This window comes from Amblyomma mixtum, chromosome 1 (assembly GCF_055824585.1).
Source record: "Amblyomma mixtum isolate Tamu chromosome 1, ASM5582458v1, whole genome shotgun sequence".
Classification (NCBI taxonomy): Eukaryota; Metazoa; Arthropoda; class Arachnida; order Ixodida; family Ixodidae; genus Amblyomma; species Amblyomma mixtum.
In genome coordinates this window covers 255373518-255397244 of record NC_143012.1, presented here as the reverse complement: position 1 = coordinate 255397244, position 23727 = coordinate 255373518, and the positions used below count along the sequence as shown (strand labels likewise).

Here is a 23727-nt window from a genome sequence, read left to right as displayed (position 1 = left end):
CTAGTGAGTAAATGTAAGGAAGTCACATGAAATGGAAAAACAAACAAACAATAATAATCATAAACATTCCAGAAATGCTGTCAGAGCCAGTGCAGTGTGAAATAAGACAAGCTGTAAAAATATCATCTAAAGAAACAAAAATATGGAATGAAGTAGTACCTGAGGCAATTAATGTTAAACTTTCCATTCTTTATTTAAAAAATACCTGCTGTTTAATCTGTATGCTACACCCTGTTTGTATATAAATAAAATACTATGTAGATTAGACATACAGTAGATTAATGTAGATTAATCATACAGTAGACCGCATTAAGCAATATATTAATAGAATGGATTCATAGCTAGTGCACGGGCTCAGAACCCAGACGCATTATTCACCCCTTCTCTTCTACTCAATTTTTCTATGAAATAAACATATTCGTCCTTTCTTCTTTTCATTGTGACATTTCGTACGAAAGACAAGAGTACTTGAAATACATGCTATATCCGCACCTGAGAACTTGAAAGCTAGAGCTAGGCATGGCCTTCAATCTCGAGTTGAAAAATAAATGAATTGAATTGAATTGAGCTAAGCAAAGCAGGAAGCTGAGAAAAATTACACTGAAGGGCTAATACTATGAAAGTAAATTAATGGTTAGTTCGGTCTTGACATCAGCTATCCAGCTACAGGGGGAATCACAAAACCTGTAATGGCTATTCTGTTTAACCACATTTTATGCTGCAAAATCGTGCCGTTAGAGTGTTTTCAAAAACAAGCAAAATAATTCCAAAATATTTTCACAGGGAAACTGAAACAGGCATAGCTAATGACACATGTGCAAATGATGAAAACTTTCAATCCAAGCTTATCTCAAAGTAAAGGATCAAAGGTAACAAAAGATGCATTGACCAGACAATAAGTATTACACACAAAAATATGTGACATTTAGAGTAAGATTACTTATCTCTTCCCCTAAATGTGGGAAAAATGGCCACATTTCATGAGTTTTCAGTACATTAGCCTAAGAATTACAGGGTTTAAATTTTAGAGCAATATACCAATATGAAGCCAATTAAACACTTTTTAATAATATGACCTTCTTAAAGTGTTTCAAGTCTCATCAAATTTTATTAGCAAAATCAAGGTTCTCAGGTCAAATTTGGACAAAACCTGCAAAGATATGCTTGTACCCAAAAAGAAAAAAATTTAAAGAAACTTTGGAATATTCAAATTGTCTGCCTATTCAACAGCAAATATTTCAAAACATCGAAGTTCTAGCACATCCAGTTTTTCCACTACAAAACAATCACTTTAGGCCCTATGTAGTTGGGCATGCCATTGGGCAAAAAAGTTGAGCGAACCCCTCGCAGAGTAAGTGCTATCAAATGTTAAAAACCTACAGACGAGACAAATAACATCGGTAATGCCAATGCCCTTTTCAAAATGGCTGCTCAATCGAGCAAGGCTAGCACAAACAAGAAACTAACAGAGGCATGGCCACCAATGTTCTCGGCAGGTTGTTCAGGTCTTCTTTGCTCTCTGAACTAAATTCAGATGATGAGGAAGCATCGTCAGAGTCACTGCTGCGTAGATCGCTGACAAAATCAACCATGGACACAGCTGAATCGCAAGATTTGCCGCATTTCAGGGCACGTGCCACACTGGTGGAGGCGGCCATTCTCAACCTCTGTGCTGCACTGTTTTTACGAGCAGTTCAAAAATCACTGCCACATAAAAAAAAGACAGATTAAAGGGAAAAATAAACTGTAGGCAACTAGCTTCAAGGCGAATGGGACATCATGTTCAAGAATGGCACAGACGGAATTAAAGCTGGCATTCGCAAACCATCATTAGCCCATGGGCGCAGTTGAGAAAGTGTTAAAAAAGTTCATGCCGCCCTCAAAAGAATTCCTGCTAATTTTTTTCAGTATATCCATGTTAAAAGCTTAAAGGTGCACTGAAGAGGATTCTGAACTTGTCTTTTTGCCGTGGGAACTCGATCTACACGTTCCTAGCATTCTTAGAAACAGTGACTTATTGCCCTGTGTGGCCGATTTCCCCAATTAAATCGAATTAACGTCCGGCTCCCGCCTTTTTTTTTTAATTCTCCCTCGTACGGTGGGTGGAGTCGACCAACGCGTGGAGCGCCTTTCACCCAGTCTCGTGGAGGCTTTGCTTTCGCTTTATTTTGTTTTTTAGGTTTCCATGAATAAATAGTTTAATTTGCAGATAATATAGCCGCAAAATAAGCCCGAAGAAATAAAAATACGCGCGAACTATTTGCTACGACGGACTACTACGTATTACTCCGCCGATGGCACAGCGGCAAGCCGCCACGGGACTGGGTGAAAGGCGCTCCACGCGTTGGTCGACTCCGCCCACCGTACGAGGGAGAATTAAAGAAAAAAGGCGGGAGCCGGACGTTAATTCGATTTAATTAGGGAAATCGGCCACAGAGGGCAATAAATCAAAGTTCCTAAGAAAGCTCGGAACGTGTAGATCGAGTTCCCGCGGCAAAAAGACAAGTTCAAATTCCTCTTCAGTGCACCTTTAAAAAACAGTAGGGCTATGATTACAGCATAACCCAATTGATACCTGCAGCTTGCCTGAATGAAATAAAACAAATGTCTATTCTTATTTTTTAACGAATACAGCCCTTAAAAGCCCAAATAATGCAAGCCCAAATGCTACAAATGTGAAAAACCAAACCAAAATTGCCAGGCCGCTAGTCATATTTGATTATCACCCCTGATTACTCTTCATACAGATTAGGTAACAGCCAATCGCTATGATGCATTTAACATCAGCCCGCACACAGGAAGTCTGGAATGCCCAGTTGGCATGACAATCATCATGATCACCACTGCTTCCTCGGTCACTCAATCATTTCCCTCAGAGTTGTCACCCAGAGCCCCTTGGGTGAGAAAATAAAAGCGAGCCAGCATTCTACAACTCTAAGAGAGATGCGTGCCTAATTTATAGTGTTCCATGTATGATGCATCCTGGCCCATTCAGAAAGATGTGTGACACATGCGGCTTCAGCTGGGCACAGACTCTCATGCCTGAAGCTCCACGACAAAAAAAACTCGCACTGCGCACTCTTCAACGCTGCTTGGTCTGCTTGCTAGGCTGCTGTCACAACTGAAACTTCAGACAAGATTGCTTACACTGACACTACTATTAGTCCACATGAAGTATAGGCCGCATAAGGCTTGTTAATCTGTGTTAAACAATCTTCAGGAAAATCCACTGATGGAAATACCCTGTTCTGGTAAACTAAGATGTGGCCTCATGCCACCAGATCGTTTTGCTCTCTCAGCATTAAAGGTGCACTGAAGAGGAATCTGAACTTGTCTTTTTGCCGCGGGAACTCGATCTACACGTTCCGAGCTTTCTTAGAAACTGCGATTTACTGCCCTGTGTGGCCGATTTCCCCAATTAAATCGAATTAACATCCGGCTCCCGCCTTTTTTTTTTTAATTCTGCCTCATAAGATGGGCGGAGTCGACCAACGCGTGGAGCGCCTTTCATCCAGTCCCGCGGCAGCTTGCCGCTCTGCCATCGGTGGAGTAATACGTAGTAGTCCGTAGTAGCAAATAGTCCGCGCGTATTTTTATTTCTTCGGGCTTATTTTGCGGCTATATTATCTGCGAATGAAACTATTTATTCATGGAAACCTAAAAAACAAAATAAAGCGAAAGCAAAGCCTCCACGGGACTGGGTGAAAGGCGCTCCACGTGTTGGTTGACTCCGCCCACCGTACAAGGCAGAATTAAAAAAAAAAAGGGCGGGAGTCGGACGTTAATTCGTTTTAATTGGGGAAATCGGCCACACAGGACAATAAGTCACTGTTTCTAAGAATGCTAGGAACATGTGGATACAGTTCCCGCAGCAAAAAGACATGTTCAGAATCCTCTTCAGTGCACCTTTAAGCCAACAGTAGACCTTTTGGTAACAGGAGATTACTGTGTGTAATCTAGGTTGTAATGCCAGCAAGAATAGACCAAAGATTTGAATCTGCTTTAAGTTTTTCAGTGCTTATCGTAAGTTTGCCCAATTATTGGCAGCATCATGTTGCTTATACTGCCATGAACCCTTGAGTTATTGTATTCAGGCCCTGAAATAAAGCAAATCTAGTCTAGTAGTATTAACTATACAGGGTGCTTCACCTAAGTCTTTAAACAAGTTTTAAAAATAGGCTTTTTGAGTTAGAAGAGTGTTTTTTGACATAGCACTTTGAGCAGTGTGCTACATCAGATCAGAATACAGCTAAGACATGCTAACAGCAGGCTGGTTAACTAATACTGATTAGTTAACTTTTGAACTATTACTGTTAAGACTCCTTAATTATTGAGAGGCGTGTAGCCCACCGTAATTAATAACAGCATCAGTTTCTAGAACTGCGTAAAATGCGGTTTACCCTAGGCGCTGCGGCCCAACAAATTTTGGCTATTTCAACTAGTTACGTGCATGGGAGAGGTTGCTTTTCTTTCGAGCTTCTCGAAAGCGCATGTATTTTGGCATGATGTAAACATTGCCTATCATAAGAGGTCCAATTCTGTTACCACTACACTATGAAGGGAGTAATGTTAAAATTACAGAACATCGGGTGTCCGCTTTGCCTTCAGCAGTAAGGCACCTTGGGCAAGGGTTGTGTTTGGATTCATAACAAGCTGTGCACTGAATGTTTCCCTTTCTGCTTCACAATGATGTCGCGTGAAAAAATAGTATTAGGGACCAAATGCTACTCATAGGTGCATCCCACGTTTACCCCTCTAAGCACTTTCATAGTGTGAGTGCTGCCACCAGGGATGGTATTCTGCTGGTGTCACCTCTTAAGACACGTCCAGCTACTTTGGTCCTCTCCAACTGCACGAGCTTGTGGCTTCTGGGGCTGCAATCAGCCCGGACCAAACCAGACATGTTTAAAAGGTGACACCCGCAGAATATCACACCGGGTGTCCAAGGCTGTGGGGACTAGTACCTGCCACCACGTGCGAAAAGTGCTCACAGGAGTGCCATCAGATAAAATCATCACTTACAGGGGTGCGGCTTGTAATTTGATACATCGAGTATTCTGATAAATCCAAGTCCAATGCCATAAAACTTGGGGCAGTAAGCACTTTGTGGCACTAAATTTGACCATGTGGCATAGGTATGACTTGACACATCAAGGATCGATTGCATTAATAAAAAAAATTTTGAAAAATTCTCTAGCTCAGTGCAATTAACAGTGGTAAGCAAATGATCAGTCTACACACAACAGCAATGCAATGTTTGCACGCTACTGGGACCCAGCTTAGACTGTAAGCGGCAACAGTTGTTAGAGCTCACTTACTGTCCATGAGAGCCGCAAACAACCTGCAGTCGAAGTGGGCTTGCAGCTGACGACCACTGGACTTGTTGGCAAGGACTCGTTGTATTTCGGGATTCCGGAGGAATGTCTTCAAGGTGAGCGTACCCCTCTTGAAAAACCAGGACACATAAACATTTGTTACAATAGCATGAAAAGCAGTCCCTGGACCACCAAGAAACGTCAATGGCAAAGGACATTAAAGAGACTTAAAACAAAATTCAAAACAGCGTTATAATCACACATCCAGAAAATGCGAGACACGATCAACGCACCTGCATGGCTTCTGCAACCTGCTCGCCGCCAGTACTTGAGTCAATGCACCACAGACCCAAGCTCTGCATAGAAAAAAAAAGGAATCCCTTATACACCCATCTTCTTTTGCATTTCTAAACCACAGCAGGTATGACCATCCACAGCTTCAGACTGTTACAAATATTGCAGCAACACAGTCATGTGGTGGTTATGGTTTATGGGGTTTAGTGTCCCAAACGACGCAGGCTATGAGGGACGCCATAGTGAAGGGTTTCGGAAGTTTCGACCACCTGGGGTTCTTTAACCTGCACTGACATTGCACAGTACACGGGCGTCTAGAATTTCGCTTCTATCGAAATTCGACCACCAAGGCTGGGATCGAACTCGCGTCTTTCGGGTCAGCAGCCGAGCGCCATAACCACTGAGCCACCACAGGGGCAAGTCATTCATGTGGATAAAAACTTCTAACTGCCAGAATTACGTCAAAGTTCACAATGAAAAGAAAGAATAGCAAAACATTCCAACTGCATACATTCACTGCAACGATCTTGATAAGGTGTAGTGCAAATTAATCCTGCCCCTACACCAAAACCTTCAGCCTCGCACTCAACACAGTCTAGCATGCCATGCATGAGTGTTCCTCAGGTCAGACAACAATTGCAAGAACGGGCAATTGCATAATGGTTTTTTCTAGCTCTGTATTTTGCACTGAGCGTGTCACAGCTCATGGCAGTAACACCATTAGCCTTAAGGGGCTGCTCTGCCAATTTTAAACATTAAAAATTGCCACAGCCACATTCCTAGGGCAGAGAAAACTGGAAGACATGCAATCGAAATCAATAAATACCACATAATACCCCACCACAGAGTACATACAGCACATTTGGCTAAATTTCTTCAATTCAGAAAAGTGAATTCTCAAGAAGATCACAATGTTTTACCACAGCTCACAATAAGCTATAACAAGGATCACGGCAACTTCCACAGCACCTTACCCTTCCCATTATCTGCTGCAATACAATATTACAACCTAGAGAAAAAAGACCCTTTTAAGAGAAGACATCGGTCTTAAAATGATATCTTGATGAATTTAGGCGTGTATATGTAACTTTTCCTCTTGTTTTCAAAAACAAAATAAGTTTTGGTACATCTCGACAAGTCCTCATATTATAGGAAAGCAACTGAAGCTCAATTAGGTGATAACTTACGGGACATTAAGACACTTTCCCTCAATATTTTTCGTTCCGATTGAAATGAAGCTGTAGCCAAAATGCCTGCCATGCAGAGCTGCGCTATTTATATTGTTACTGAGATATGTCATCAGATAAAAATGCTCAGTTATGTCGAATCTCCATAATTGCCAAATGTAATTTACCATCATCATCTGCCTGACTACGCCCACTGCAGGGCAAAGGCCTCTCCCATGTCTCTACAATTAACGCTGTCCTTTGCCAGTTGCGGCCACCGCTTCCCCACAAACTTCTTAATCTCATCCGCCCACCTAACTTTCTACCGCCCCCTGCTACGTTTGCCTTCTCTTGGAATCCACTCCGTTACCCTTAAGGACCGGCGGTTATCTTGCCTTCGCATTCCATGCCCTGCCCAAGCCTATTTCTTCCTCGTGATTTCAACTAGGATGTCATTAACCCGTGTTTGTTCCCTCACCCACTCCGCCCGTTGCCAATCTCTTAACATTACACCTATCATTTTACTTTCCATAGCTCACTGCGTTGTCCTTAACTTAAGCTGAAACCTCTTTGTTAGCCTCCACGTTTCTGCCCCATAGGTGAGTACCTGTAAGATACAGCTGTTGTATACTTTTTTTAACGTAATTAGGAGACATCATTTTTCAGAAAATATGATACGTTCAACTCAGCCATAAAAAAGTAGCATAGCTCCATAGATTGATTCTTTCTGAATTAAAAGAAATAAATATAATTCAGATTGCACCACAAAAACATAACGAAAGCTCCTGTAAGGCTAGTCATATTGGCAAAAAATGTTAAGCTGAGAAAAAGGAATTTGAAGTGCGCGTGTCAGCCATTAGGAGGTTGCTGAAGAGGCCTCAGAAAATGGTGAAATGCAAATGTTTGAGGAGAATTTCACAATAGTGAGTAGAACCGGTGTGTAGGAAAGGGCGCGGACAACACCAAGGTGGCGGCCATCGGGGACGTGGTTGCAGGAAGCAAAGGGCACGAAGGGCTGCTGCATGTTGCTCTGAACTCACCACTTCAGCAATTCGGAGGCATCAAATTATATTGATTTTTTAGTAGTTGGAGGTCGAACGAGACCATGAACCTTTGTAAGTAGGTACTTTAGAGTATACTGAATCCGAATATGACATTTTTGAAAACCTAAAATTTTTATCATTTCAAGATCTGTATCTCCCCTTAATACAGAGTATCTCACAATGACTTTACTTTATTAATAATGTCTTCTTCTTCACTCCGATGCTTTCATTATCCTTATTTTTAATTAAAGTTACATACATGTGGGTGATTTTTCACACTGTAGCCAGAAATTAATTCAGTTGAACCCAGAAATCTGGCACTCTGAAAAGAGTGAGACAATCTGGTTCTTGTAACTCCGTGAAACTAAAAATTCTCTTTTTGCCATGTCTTACTTCTCGAATTCCTTGAAAAAAGGAAAATTCCCCGAATGAAACGTCACTGACATACATGTGCCTAGGTGAATTGTGCGTGAGGTTAGCCACTACCTCTGGACGATGCTCGTACACGATGTCGCCAAAGAAATCGCGCTGCAGCTGGCTCATGTGTGTCTGCCAAGCCAAGCCGAGGACTTCCAGCTTCTGCGAATGGAGAGGTGCACAACAGGTTGCACTCCGACCAGGAACAACAGCAGCACTTCGTACTGTTTAAAACTGAGCACACTAACTTCAGACAATGAAGTTGCTTTATTGATGAATCACTTAAAATAACATTGCAGAGATATTGTTAAAACAGAGTCAAAAGGTCCCTTGGTACTGACAGCACGCATAAGACGGATACATGGACATGACCGCTTTGCATCGACCAGAGTGTAAATCACTTTCAAATGCACAATATGTGCGATGCTTCCGAAGCCTGCATGTATACAAATCGAAATTTGATTCACAGTTCCGCCAGCCGACAACTAACTGCCAACATCATATTTCAAATATTTCTTTTCATGCTGCACTTGGTCCATGTTATTTCTCCCTACCTTTGCAGAAAATGCTTGCCCCCCCCCCCCCCCATTTCTTTCGAGGCATTCTCGCGTTTTGCACTTGCAGCAACGTTTTCGGAGCTTTGTATTCCGCCTTGTCTGCTTTGTGAGGCGCACATTTCGAGTCTTGCATGCACTGCATTGCTTGCCCCCAATGCGGTACTTCTCTTCCATAACTTACTTTCTTCTTGAATTCCTGTACTGCCTGTGTCTGCTCCAGGACAAAACAATTATTCTAGAAGTACCTGATCAACAACAAATAAACGAAGTAAAAAAAAATACACGTGACTAGACATACACACAAGCATGCATATGCACACACCTCTTCTTCGGCAGCGTTACACGCTGCAGAACCAGATCGGCACCTCTCGAACACATTGGCCAGGTAGAAAAGCTCATCAGAAGGCTGCAAGAGTCGTAAAAAACAGCAGTCAGAACTCATCATGAGAGAAATGTGCTCCTCTAGCACCACACCCTGCACTTGAAGTTTGTACCAACTCCTATGTCACCGCATGAGATAAAAACATGCTCCAGAAAAATGAACCTGAAGACAAGAGCTGCAACTAAACTTATTTTCCACCTAAATTAGGCATCCCTAGCATTTGTCCCTCAGCTGTGAAATTAAAGGGGCCCAAAACGCAAAGCCAAAGTCCCACTTGATTAGCGAGACCCCTGACCCAAGACTGAAGGCATATCTTTACTGAGAACGGAACCTGGACAGGCCAAAAAAAATACAAGAACGAAAGTCATGTAGCAGTGCCTTTCAAGAATCCAAGCAGTAGCCCCCAGTCGGGGCAATTCTCTGGCAGCCACCGCTGGTTTGTCCCTTTCACGTGCAACACTATTTCAACAACAAAGGCATCCAAAATAAGAACAAAGGAGCGCATCGAGTGCTGTTGGGAATGCAAAGTGTTGCTTTCTTCGCATGCCACCTAGTCATACTGCATGAAGCTCTTCCGCACAGAAGCTTTGAAAGCACAAGCTCTCAAGGCCATTCACACTCCGGCCAAAAACGGTGACGCTGGTATACAGGATCTGTTCTGAAAGTAGTAGGACTGGTTTTTTCCTGGGCGAACGGGCGGACGAGAGCTGGTCTGCGCCTGCAGGATCGTTGAAGGGGGATATTGGGAATGCTGGGGAAAATCGGCAGTAGGCTCTCGGCCGCTGAAGAGAGGAGGTCGCTGGTACTGTGAACCCCTGTCGAAACGTCTTGTCACGCAGAATAGTCGAGCGTTTGCTCGATCAACGATACGCGATCAAATTTTGAGTAAATCTTAGTAAAACGGGCAAAGAGACTCACAACATGATTAAGGAGGCCTACGGTGACGCTTCCATGGGTAGATCAGGTGTTTTTTGAGTGGCACAAGCTGTTCCGAGAAGGTCAGGAAAGAGTGGAAGACGTCGACCGCTCCGGACGCCCTTCAACCAGCAAGACCAACGAAAATGTGTAGCGAGTGAAACATTTACTTAACAGTGATTGTAAAATGAGTATCAGAGAATTGCTGATGACTTCAGCATTCCTCAAACCCAAGTTTTTGAGATCGTGACAGAAAACTTATCCATGAGGAAAGCGTGCGCGAAGTTGGTGCCGGGAGTGTTGTCAGAGGAGGAAAAGGCCAACCGGTAGGATCTTCTTCATCATGTGAATGAGGACCCCGATTTTTTGCCCAGCACAAGGCGGCAACGCTGCCTCAGCCCCCCTACAGCCTCGACTTGGCCCCGCCAGAGTTTTTTCTATTCCCGAGAACAAAATCGACGCTCGAGGGGAAACATCACGGATTGGTAGAGGTGGTTCAAGAGGCCGTGACGAGGGAGCTAAACAGCATTCCGGTCCAGGCGTTCCTGGAGGCGTACAAAAAATGTAAAACTCATAGGCAGCAGCGTGTAGGTGCGGAAGGATGCTACCTTGAAAAATTGTAATCATTTGTACTATTCTCTTGAATAAATTTTGTTTGAAAAAATCAGTCCTACTACTTTCAGAACAGATCATGTATGTCTTGAGGGAACCATCTAACATAAGGGGTGGTAAAGTGTTGTGGTGCAACCTGTTGAAAAGTACTGCAACATAGATGTACCCAATCAGCAAGCCAAACTCTTTCATTTTAATCTGTCCCCCTTCTCGCTGAGAGTACAAAGGATTTCAAAGCATCAAAATAATGTAACACTTCCAGCAGTGCACAAATGGATGAGATTGGGATTTTGGAGCTTAAGAGGGGAAGAAATCTATCTGAGAAAAAAAACTTTATGAATGAAGTCACAGTTATTAAATTTTCAGGGTATATATGTATTTTTCATGCTGATTTTAAATATTCATTTAGTTTTATGCACAACTAGTCCTTGTGCATTTATGCATTATGTTACGTAACTTTTTGCCGAGGGCTTCAAATAAACTTTGCTCCAGGGACCTTGCTAGATTGCATGCCATTGGCTTTTCTTGATATCAAGCTATGCAATAAGGGTAACATTATCATCCTGCCTGTCATAGAAGTTTAGTATCACCTGAGAAACAGGGATACAAACTTCTCTCCTTGTTACTTTACTAAGGTATTCTTTATTATCTCGCATTTTCAACTGTTTCCAATCTAGGCCTCTGAATACTTCCTGTAGGCAGGTGATGAATGGCATTGGCAAAATCGTGTCTCCCTGCTTGACACCTTAGCTTATTGGAATTTTATTGCTGACTTTATGAAGAGCTATGGCAGCTGTGCAGCTGTTACAGATATCTTCCAGTATTTTTGCAAAAGGCTCATGGACACCTTGATTCCGTAATGCCTGCATGACTGCCGAGGTTTCAACCGAGTATAACGCTTTCTCGTAATCTATGAAGGCTATAGGGGTTCATTTTATTCTGTACATTCCTCTACTACATGACTAACAGCATGAATATGGTCCATTGTCGAGTAGCCTTTACAAATGCCTGCCTGATCATTTGGTTGATTGAAATCTAGGCTGACCCGACTATTAGCGATTACCTTAGTAAATACCTTGAAGCCAACAGTACTCTGAATTCTGTAGGCACTCTGAAGTGCTGTTGAAGTGCTGTACCTTAAGGTTTGCCAACCTGGCAACCTTTAACATATGAATAAAGTAAGTTTCTGGCAACACAGCCATCAATGCATGATAGAAGGGCTGGACACATTACACATAGCAGACACTGAGCACAAACTGCAGTTCATCTGCTTCTATATATTTGCGCACTATAATGGTAGAGAGGCTACCATCACTGAAAAATGAGCTTGCATAAGCTGTAAAAAAAAAAAAAACAAAGACAGAAAAAAGAAATAGAGGTGCATGAAAAGCTTGCTAATTTGAACTACGAGGAACAGGAAATACATTCGAATTATCCGAAAGTTTGACTCACGAACGACCATAAATAAACAGTCAGGAACTGCTTGCATCACGGTAAATTTATTTGGTGAAAAACTACACGAAGCATTGCTGCAGAAAGGCCCCACCTTAAGCTTCTCTAATTGTTCAATGAAAGATTAGGTACTGGATAAGGCAACATTGGATTTAAAGGCTAGATAGCTGCAAAATCGGGTCACAACATCCACACAATTCCTTCCTTGGCATAACTGCAGAATGCATGCAACAACAAAATCTTGCAGATTTCAATAGATACTCCGATCATGCACAAAAATATCACTAAATGCAAAATCAAATTATTTCCAAGCTACTAATTCGCTGAGGTTTCAAAATGCGTCAATCCACATCACCTTTCTTTGAGAGGCCTTGGAAATGCAGGACATTGTGAAAGATGTTGCAGTCTTTTTTGAGGCCATCAACACGAGCAAGCTGACTGCATCTGGACACTGCAGAAGGGCCCAGAAAGAGTTAAACTTTGCACACATCCTCGTAAGAAAGATAAAACACATCTTAGCACAGGCACAGATGGCTGGAAAAGTAAACAAACTTGTGCATTCTCAATAACAACAGCGACTGCTCAAGCATAGTCGGAAATCACAGCTGGGGTATTTACTGCAGAGCTGGCAGTAGATTAGATTCTTTTTGCAAATAACGACACATCTGTTTTATTATGGCATTTTTCATTTATTATTTATGTCAGCCACCAGTGGTAACTCAGTACAGAGTGTGTGGCAGCTTATATATTTTATATATATTAAATTTATATTTTTTGACCATTCATTTCAAGCTGACATCAGATTCTTAGGTGGAGAAAACCACGCCACAAAAAACAAAACAGTTCAGTTTATGACAAGGTTTCGACAACTGCCCTAAACTGTGCAAACTGACGTTTTGAAATGGATAAGTGCTAAATAAAAACATAACAAGCATAACTTCTCAAAAATCACCTCCTTTAAAGAGGACACTTTCTTTGAAAGCCATCACTGACCTATGCTAATGTCAGTGACTGTTTCTGGTTTTTGTAGCCTGAGCAATTCCTCTCAATTCCCCATAATGGCTTTTTGTGACCATTGCAGCTATTAAATCATATGAAATGTACCGCATGGTCCTTTTGGCGGCTTCCAAGAATCAAACAGCGGAAACAATGCCATGGTCGAGTCGTGTGCTCTGTAGCATGACGGCTCTCTAGTTGCCACAGGTGGCACTGTTCGTGATTGGATTGGACTAGACGTTGGTTGGACCCATCACTGGAGTGGATCAAGTCCAATGGTAATGGACAATCTCCACATGGTGATAATGAGAGGTTGAAAGCATTTTGTGTTTAACAAAGAATAAAAAAAGCGCAAGGCTGGTGGCATACCAGAGGTGTGTCAAGAAAGCCGAGAAGCACCCTGGTGAGAACCACTCGGTTGCAACTGGTGTCCAGGGTGTGAAACACTGCTCCCAACCACCTCAGGATGTCTCTCTGTAAACAAGACTAGAGGTCACTGCAAACCCATGCTTATCAGTACCACGTAGTAGCCAAACACCAAGAAGCACACACAAGCTTCGTGCAATAGCCCCAGACAATGGTTATGGTAGGATGCCTTTGCTTCACAGGTGGTTTTACACAGGAACCACTGACACTGGTGGTGGACCATTTGCAGTATACCTTTTTATTTCGAACCACATCGCAGCTATAGGCAAATTCCTTTGAAAAAAAAATCTGTTTCCGAACACAGTGAAACTTTCTTACACCACTGAACAGAAAGCTCATTTTTGTTTCTAACAGCCCAATGGAACAAGCCCACACGAAAGAAAAGAAGGAACAGAGGACAGTGCCGCCTGTTATGCCAAAGCTGAATGGACAGCATTCCATTTCTTCGCTTTGAAAACAAACAACCTTAATCATACTTATCACTGTATATCGGGCTGTATATACATGCTAGGGCTAATATGATGCATACACAGTGGGCTGCTACAAGGTGCAGCAAGTCTACGAGAAAATTTTAACAGCCTTCACTAGTGCTGCACGCAACAATAAGCGTTAACTTCAGCTTACGAAAACACTAATGGTCATCATCATCATCAGCCTGACTATGTCCACTGCAGGGCAAAGGCCTCTCCCATGTCTCTCCAATTAATGTTCATTAAAACTGCAGCCACCGTACATCATACTAAATGTGCGACCTGCCTGTCATTCTTCATCAAAACTGCAACCCGCAGAAAAGCCTTCTATACTGCTTTGCCAATAATCCCACCCAAAATGAAAGCACGTCCTCTACTGACGGCACCAATTGCTTTATGTCGAGTGTATTTCTTTCGTTTCTAGCACAGAAAATTATTGTTGCAGTCGTCCCACAGCATCCAAGGCCTTTGATGACGTTATTCTTTCCTCTTTATTCCCATCTTTTTGAAGTGCACCTTCCTGTTTCTTTGAAAAGGTTACACACTAAATTTCTTTGTAACTTTCTTTTTGTAACTTTATGAGTCCCTTTCTATAAGTTTTCTCTTGCTCTTAGTAACATAAGCATTGTACACCAGAATCTCAATGCTAAAATCATGGTTGATATGAATTTGCAAAATTCCTTGGCCGAAGTGCATTATGTACAACATGAAGAGTTATAATCTCCCACGCACCTAAGGATTATACGAACACGCGAGTCTTGACCGCACCCTCAAGCAGTAAGCTCTGTCGATATATCACAATCGCCTGTCATACGGAACACACTGCTAGCAGTAAGCAGTGGCGTGAGATCATAAACAAATCCTGTTGGTCATAAACAGGTCTGCTCAAATGCATTTGCAGTGCTTCTGCATGCGGATTTGGTTTGTATAGATTTCATGAATATTTTTGCGACCCCGTGAAATTCGTATCATTAAGATTATAATTTATATTGTCTCCGTTGCATCATACCTGAGCTGCTGTTTAAGCTTTGTTTCCTTTCAACAATTTTTTTTTTTTTTCAGCGAAAGCTGCGGTTAGGAGCTCCACTGAAGCAGCACCTCATGCCGTCCTGCATTTCCACAGCCCCATAGTCACTTTGCACCACTTTATTGTGAAAGTCTGGTATAGCCCCATATCCACTTTGCCAGCTAGGCTACGTCAATGGTGGCTGCATGCTTGTGGTGACGTCATCGTGCACAGTCATGAGACCGGTGATGGTCATGTGGGTGGTGGCATCCACTGTGCCCCGCAAACCTCCATTCGCCTGTTCTGACTTCTTCCGGCTTCAGTGAGGAGACTTGTAGTTTTACCAATTAGAAGTGCGGATGCAGAGGCGCATTGCTTTCACCAAGTTTAGCGTGTTGCATTCTCATACAGACACCATCAAGCAGCCTAAGGATGATCATCTTTTTCAACAAAACACTCATGAATGTGCTCTCCTGAACTCTTGTACCATCAAGCAGCCTAAGGATGATCATGTATTTCAACAAAACACTCATGAATGTGCTCTCCTGAACTCTTGTACCATCAAGCAGCCTAAGGATGATCATGTTTTTCAACAAAACACTCATGAATGTGCTCTCCTGAACTCTTTTACCAGAAATCCAACCAATGGCAGCATTTAATTTTTGGTGATGCAACAAAAGCAAGAGGAGACAGTAAGGAATTTAAAAGAATGCATGCCAAGAACAAGAGTGCTTCCATTTAAAGAGACACTGAGGAAAGTTGAAGTTGGCCAGAGTCAACAGATTACCACACTTATGACAAGGAGGCTCCTTTAACTGAAAATGAAGTTTTCATAAGCTAGAAAAGGCCAAATAATGGAATACATGTACCCCCCTCCCCCCCCCCCCCCACTAGCCATTTTCATAACAAATTACTGTGACGACGTCAACATCGATATTTAACGCAGACCTCTGAGCCTAGACAACACCGTCATTTGCTTTTAAATCCCCGGAGTCCTTTTCAGTCATAGCACTGCAATTTTGAGTCATGTGGCAGGAAGAATAATATCCATTGTCAAACTCAAATTTCTGAGCAATTATGCAACTATGCAACTTTTACTGCAATAAAAACATCCGCATAGCCAGAAAGATCTAAACAATCCATTTTTAGTGAGAACGAAAATTGCAAGGCATGGTTTTCAGTGTGCCTTTAGGCACAAAGTCGCAGCTTCTGACCATGCAATGCAAAGGCCCAAATGCAAACCGAGGTGCAAGGCACATACCTTTACTCCAGGAGACAGCTCCCGGCTACACAGGGCACCGCTCAGGGCACTGACAACATCCTTGGGGACTTGTTCTGCTGGCACCATGCACCAAAGTATGGAGCTGGCCATGGTGGGTGCTGCGACATCCAATGTGCTTAACAGAGACTACTTTTTCGACACCATGGAACCGGTTTGAGAACCACCACCCACTGACTCAAATCAAGCACACCGCTACACAGCAACTCCTCAAGCTTTCACAAGACATTAATGTACGATGCCGGTGTACACATTTGCTCCTCAACTCACTTGTTTGGTAACAGCGTGGTATGGTATGTGGGGCTTCACATCCCAAAGTAGCTCATGTTTCATAAGAGGTACCATAGCGGCTGTATCAGGGTAAAATTCAACCAGCTGGGGTTCTTTAGTGTGCACTGACATTGCACAACACACAGGAGTTTTCACATTTTGCCTCTGTCGAGATGCGGCCACCTCGGCCAGGATAGCCTCCACGACCCTGGGCTCAGCAGCCAAACACCGAAGTAACTAAGTCACCATGGCAGGTCTACCTTGGATACAGAGGTTATCCAAGCACTGCAACATCAGAGTGGAAGGAAATGAGAAGAACCAATGAAAAGCAAATTTTTTACCAGTCGTCGCACCCCTCTTCCAATTAAGTGTACACATCCCGATCTAAACTAGTATGGTATTGAATAATTGTAATAATGAATGTTTTGGCGAGACACAAGTCCACAACACAAGCAACGCAGTGGCAAACTTAAAGGAAGGGTGACTTCCTCAGCAAGAAATCTGATGCGCGAAAACCATGTATTTGTTTGAACCACTTATTTTACGCATATAAAGTCCAAGAAATGCATAGAGCAAATGAGAGAAATGATATCGGCTTTAGAATGTGGGTACATTAGCTAGCATAATATGGAAGCTGTGATTGTTTTCTTTGATTCCTTCATAACTAAAACATGGAAGGTCTGGTTTATGGCTTATGTAGGTTTTACATCCCAAAGCGACACAGGTTATGAGGGATGCCGTAGTGAAAAGCTCAGGAAATTTCGACCACCTGGCGTTCCTTAACTTGAGCTGACATCGCACAGTACACGGGCCTCTAGAATTTCGCCTCCATCGAAATTCGACCGCCGCAGGCTGGGATCGAACTTGAGACTTTCAGGTCAGCAGCCGAGTGCCATAACCACTGAGCCACCGTAGCAGCACTCAGCATTAAAGGGTTAAAAAAGGAAGCCATTTTTGGGTGACTCCCTGGTGGAGGTAATTTGGTGAAAATGACATATAAAGTTTGCAGTCTTTGAAAAAATAGAAAGCAAAGGAGCATGCTATGTTTCCATGGTAATATTGATTACAGAGGGAAATTAAGTGAGTAATCATTTTTTCGTATCAGGCAATTAGGAAGAAAGTTGAATAAACAACAAGAATATGCCACTGATGGGATCCGAACTCATGAACTTTGCATGTCACAAACAGTGTTCACGCTGAGACCATGGATGCCGCACTCACCAGCACAAGGTTGTCTTTTCTTCTGCTTCCTGTAAAATTGCTTTCAACCTAAAATGGTCACTCAATTTTCTCCTCTTATCAGGTACGCAATAAAGATATTAGTAATATTCCCGTGGGCTTTCCTTGGTTTCAAAGACGTTTGGCTTCCTTTGTAAATATATTTTAACAAGCCCTGACTTTCCTTGTCCTCATTAAAATTTACGTATAGATGTTCTTTCACCGAGCTGTTTTACTCTAACGAGTATCATTGCAATACATGCTCTAGCTAATAAAAAAAATACAACAAAAAACAGTCACCGCATTTGCTGTACTAAACATCCTTAAAAAACTTCCCCCACGTGACTTTCCTCATGAAAGGGCAACTTCGGAGTTTTTTTCGGCCTCCATGGATTCTACTGAAACTTTCATGGTACATTTCCCACAGTCTTCTGGTCTCTGGCGCCAGATTTCGTAGCCAGGTCATAATTTGCTTCGGAGAAATTAATCTCGATTTTTCTCATTTTGTGGCTTTAACAGGGGAAACTTATATGGGCAACCTTGCGCGTGTGATGTCATAAGCCAGACACTGGTAGATATTCGTTCTGCATTTCCTGAAGGACAAAATTTCGGGCTTGCTTTTGGTTAATGATCCAGGCTCTCATCTAAACTCACAAGTTTAGACAGTCCCACACACACGATAGGTTTTGTAACAGCAACCTTGACATAATAGCTTTGTCTATCATGATGTACTTTAGTCAAAACCTGGTTTCGATTTCCGTTTCCAGGCTTTAGCTGTTCTAAAACGCTTCTTCTCAGAGTATCAAAAATTGGCTGAAAGCTTAGCTTGGTTCAGCCTGGCTGATTGCGAAAGCAATAACACCTGGCAGCGCTTGGTTCTGCTGGTAGTTTCGTTTCTCGAATTCACGCGTAGCAGACTCGAACTCGCCAACTCTTATCTCTTGTTCTTCACGTCGCTGAGCCACGATGTCACCGTCTCGAATCACCACAATGCTCTGCTCTTTCTTCTTGGCTGTATACTGCAATCTTCTTTTAGTAAGCCGCTCTTCTTTCTGTTCCGGCGTTTCTTCCGCACGGCATTTTCTTCTCTTGCAATTATATCGTTCCGCACTACTCATAGATTCTTCTTTAGCATTAAGTAAAATTAATTCGATCAGTAAATTTAATTAATTAGTTTAGTTAATTAATCGAATTAATTAATCATCTCCTAGCGAGCGCCCTCACGCGGCGGGCCGAGGAGGCAGTCACGTGGTAGCCGCCGCGCCGAGCGAAGGAACAACTACGGCCGAAGAGACGAGTTGGGGCCCCTGCTCTCCTCTGGTCGTGACGTCATGCTGTCACGTGGTCGTGCGCCACAGCTGCGCCGGAGCGAAGGAACGACCTCCACCGACGGCAGAAAAGTGTTAGCAGTATTGCTTTTGCAATAAAACCAGTTTTTGTGCCAGAGTGAGGGGACTCCAGGCAATGTGATGTGATTAACAATGCAAAATTTTCAAAATACCTCCGAGTGGCCCTTTAAAGGAACACTGAGCTCAACTTCATCAGGGTTTTATGCTAAGTAAAATACTATAGCTGAGCTTGTCATTACTCGGTTGGTGTTTTTTTGGCAGAGCTTTCATGGCTCAGAAATTTAAAGCTATCGTTGGAATAGTTTTTCCCACCACTTCAATTAAACACAAGAGCAAACAGTGGATTAAATTTTGTGACATTGGTGATGTTGAGAGCAGGGGGTTTGCTTAATTTGCAGCACTGGCAGCAGTGATGCAAAAGTTGCTTTAATTCTCAGCCACATAGCCGTTTGTGTTTAAATTCAGCAAAAAGCTCAATGTCATCGCAGTGTACTTGCGGAAACAGACGGTGCAGCTGATACCTTTCATTTGTTCTGCACCCTCTTGAAAATGGTAATCCATGGTAATGAGTAATCCATGAAAATGGTAATCCATGAAAATGGTAATTCATGAAAATGGTAATCCATGAGAATGGTAATCCATGAAAATGGCAATGAGGGCCAACTTCAATTCACCTTAGTGTCCCTTTAATTACAAGCTAGTCCACTTCACACTTGCAACCGAAAAAGCTTAACTGCCCACTGCATTCAAAATTGCCATTTTCTTCTCAGTTCTGCAGATGTGCTCGTATGAGCTAAGGAAATAAATTTGTCTGGGGCAGACATTCTTCCGTGTTGAGCTGCTCAGTGCACCTTGCCTGCAGTGCACAATGGCCAGGGAGACACTGTCATGTTTCAACAACCCTCCCACGCAGTTGCAGGCAATAAAAACAGTGGCAACAAAATTGGGACACTCAAGAATATGCACACTTCACAAGAAATGTCCCAAGAATATGACTCACATGTGACACTGGCAGTGACAATCTGGCTCAGCCGTAGCAGGCGGCGCTCCGAGAGACCAGTCCTTAAAGCCCGCCTCCGCAGCACTTTAATCTCACCCTTGACAGATTCTGCATCCTCCTCCCGCACATTCTCTGCAGTCAAGTTAATAAAACCTCAAACATTTTGCTTCTTGCATCACGTGTCACTGTTGTTTTAACAAACTGTCAGCATTTGCCTATCAGATCAGAAGGTACTCTGGAATGCGAGAAAAAGTAAAATGCATAACAGGCACACGTGATATGCCCTCACTGCGTTCCCCACTACTTTTGTCAGTTTTTCCATGTTTCGCATCAGCAACCAAATTTATCATTAGGATTATTTGTGACAGACGAGGGTAGCAAAAATTTTTTTCTTCAGGCTGCATATTTAGCTGTTACCTCAAATGTCAGTACGCTGGAGCAGTTGTATTTAAGTTGGCCCACAAATGAAACTCGTACCAAGTAAAGTTCACAACAACAGGAATTTCTTTACAGTCTTGCACAGAAGTAAAATGCACTCATTGCTTGATGATCAAGACGCCCCGAGTAGCGAATAATCTCCCTGCTTTCTAAAGCACAGTAGCAACAGTAACACTGCAGTGCGAAAATATTTTTCACCGCAATGTAACAAGAGCATGTATAATGCCGGCACACGCAGACACATGCAATGTGTGCCTGTGTGACAAATAGTGAACAGCGTCTCTTTAAAACAAGTGCAAACAACTAATTGGTCCACTAAACAATCTAAAACAGAAAAAAAGGGTACACTGGTACTATGAGGTAATTGGATGTGGACGTGCCCATAAACAGTTCGATGAAACAATCACATCTTACGGAACGATTGCATGAGCTTCATACGTCGTAAATTAAGAAAAAAATGGCAGTCAGCTTGGAACAACGAAGTAAATAACAAATTACACTTGATAAAGTCAGTTTTAGGTGAATCGAAGTCTTGCACACACCAGGAACATTCCGTGGAAGTAATTCTCCGCAGTCTTCGTATAGGACACACACACCTCACTCATAACTTTACACTGACAAAATAAGAGAAACCTCTTTGTGAAAAACGTGGAGATGAATTAACAGTAAATCAAAATTTATTTTCATGCACGAAAGTCGAAAAATTACGGACAAAGTATTTTGTTCAGTTTTATAATGAACACATTCCTTAACACCCTGTGTTACTCTTAGGTGAGGATGCAGTTGTTGACATTCCTTTTGTGTTTAGTTTAGCTTTTTAAGGGAAGCATGTTTCCTCAACAAACTCAATTTTTACCCACTGCTTCACTTCATTTTTTGATACACCTCAACCACCTTTTCGTCCCTGAGAAGAAGGCTGAGGTATTTATTTATGAGGTTTTTATTATGAGGAACGGTGACGTTTTGATTTGATTTGATTTATTTCCACAAACAAGGAGGTACAAGGTTGTACTGAAAAACAAAGGGAAAAAGCTGCAAAGAAGGCAGCTTGACTCGCTCCAAGTTCAGTTAACAATGGCAGCAGCAAGGCAGGAGGGGAACTTGTTAAACAAAAACGAAAAAGAAGAACGAAAGACCAAAGGCGAATTTATATAACAATTTTAAAATATGCAGAAATGCATAAAAAAAACTACAAAAAGGAAAGGAAAAAAGTACAACAACAACCGTGCACAGTCATGAGCGCGAAAACACTTCATACAGACTCCTTGCGGAACAAGTGAGCACGTTGATATTACATCTGGAAATATCATCCAGCAAGCAGCGCAGCCGGTAGCATAACATTTGCAGAGCATACTTAGTGCGTAGGGGAGGAACACACCAAGTCTCGGAAGCTCGACTTGTGTAAGGGGCTGTGCGTTTTGTCAGATTAGCAAGACAGCTGAGAACGCGAATACTTTTTACATCTCTTAAGTTGACAATAAGCCATATAAAATAGCCATATGCAATACAATAGCTTCACACAAGAAGCGGTGGAAGGCCAACAAGCGTTGCCCACAAAGTCCACACAGTTTGTAGCTTAACATTAGTTAAAGGAATGACTCGTCGAAGTTTTGGTAATGCAACTGAAACAAATTATGCTTACTTATTTTCTTGCTGGGTATGATTATTTTATGTTTCTGTTCACTTGAATGTGGCAAGAAATACCTCTGCGGTTCGCAATACTTCAAAAAGGACGTCGCAATGAGGACCAAACTTCAGTGACACTGCAGGGTGGTAACGGACGAACGGTCGGACGCACTTCTGCAACAAATTTCTCCTCGCTCGCAACAAAGCAGTTAGTTACAGTAAACGGAAGAAATTTCTTCCTTTGGTAAATATATGCTTTGGTTTAATGAGGTTGAATGTCACTATAGTAGTTAATAACGCGACAAACAACTGTTCTCTGCAGGACTGGCCACTCACTTTCGCCGTAGTATAAGCCTCTACTGAGAAAACGGTAGTTGAGGTCATTGTTCTGACCCCCTAGAAGCACTTACCAAACAAAGAGAACCGCACTCTTTCTTCAGTACGTGTTGACATTGCTGAAAACGCTGGAAAGTGGCTCGGAAATGTTCGAAATATGCGCTGCTTGTAAACATCAAAAACAAAACTAATCCCGAAGTCGCCAACATGCCTGCTATTTTCTGCTAGCTTTTGCTGCCGCGCCCCGCAATCGTCCCATATGAGAAAAAAAATTCAAATAAACTGTAAAATAAGTAATAAATATAATACACTATCAAAACATAACCTAAAGTATGAGAAGTTTGAGTAATAAAGTTTAATAGCCACTTTCGGTAGTTGGCTGAATGACGAGCCAACGCGCAAATTTCAAATCGAAAAGAAAGCGCGGTTCTGCTAAAGGAACGTTTGAAATATGCTGCGCCTGTATATATGCTGAATCTCACTGTCACAAGCTGTGAAATAAGCAGATGGCGTGATTAAACATTTATTTCGGAGAAAAAAATGGAAAGCGCGCTGCTGTGCTTCTACAAGCGTTCCATCAGGGCTGTGATGCTCCTGTGTTGCAGTGACGCGGGATTCCATTTCTTACGACATACGGTGTCCCGACGTCGAATGTGCACAGGGTAAAAAAGTACATGCTCTAAGTGAAACTCAAATAAAATACAAGGCTCTTTCTTATCTCTGTTTCATTCGTTTTGTACTTCCTCGAGAGGTATGGAAGTGTTTCGTGGAAAGCTCACCATATTGCCCATTTCTTCACGCAGGCTAACATAGTGTTATTTTGGTCCCAAGGTATTCACGTGGAAGCGACCCACGACCTTTTTGAATGTTGCTAAATATCTCCACGTCCATTTAAATTTATGCAGCACTCTGTACTCATGAAGTTTGCTGCAGTGCTGTTTTGTGCCATGACATAACCGTGCTCCAGTGTCGCGGTTATACAGGTGGCCATCCTTGCGGCGCAGCTTAAAAGAAAAATTAGCTGGATAGTTTGCACGAAAGAACACAACTCGCACCCTCTTAATTTCTATCGAGAACTGTCTACTGCTCACGTAGGACACAACATGGCGAAACAGCCCCATCCAAAACTAGCACCGCATAAACGTACATTTTCAGCTGTT

At 42.4% G+C, this 23727-nt stretch overlaps 1 protein-coding gene across 2 annotated transcripts in view; it reads right to left on the bottom strand.

Annotated features, from left to right (window-relative positions):
- Positions 1-22768, bottom strand: part of LOC149371504 (uncharacterized) — a 39933-nt gene extending 17165 nt beyond the window's left edge. Inside the window, exons 1-9 of one of the 2 annotated variants that reach the window (XM_089565748.1) lie at positions 22642-22768; positions 20168-20299; positions 16313-16431; positions 13519-13623; positions 12509-12604; positions 9115-9198; positions 8305-8397; positions 5609-5671; positions 5319-5445 (exon numbers count right to left, since the gene is read on the bottom strand). In XM_089565748.1, coding sequence (XP_089421874.1) covers positions 5319-5445; positions 5609-5671; positions 8305-8397; positions 9115-9198; positions 12509-12604; positions 13519-13623; positions 16313-16431; positions 20168-20299; positions 22642-22684 — 862 coding nt within the window. In that variant the 5' untranslated portion in view covers positions 22685-22768. Of the gene's footprint in view, positions 1-5318; positions 5446-5608; positions 5672-8304; positions 8398-9114; positions 9199-12508; positions 12605-13518; positions 13624-16312; positions 16432-20167; positions 20300-22309; positions 22556-22641 lie in introns of those variants that run through there. The other variant, XM_089565749.1, reaches the window with a different exon arrangement.
- Positions 22769-23727: the final 959 nt, after the last annotated feature.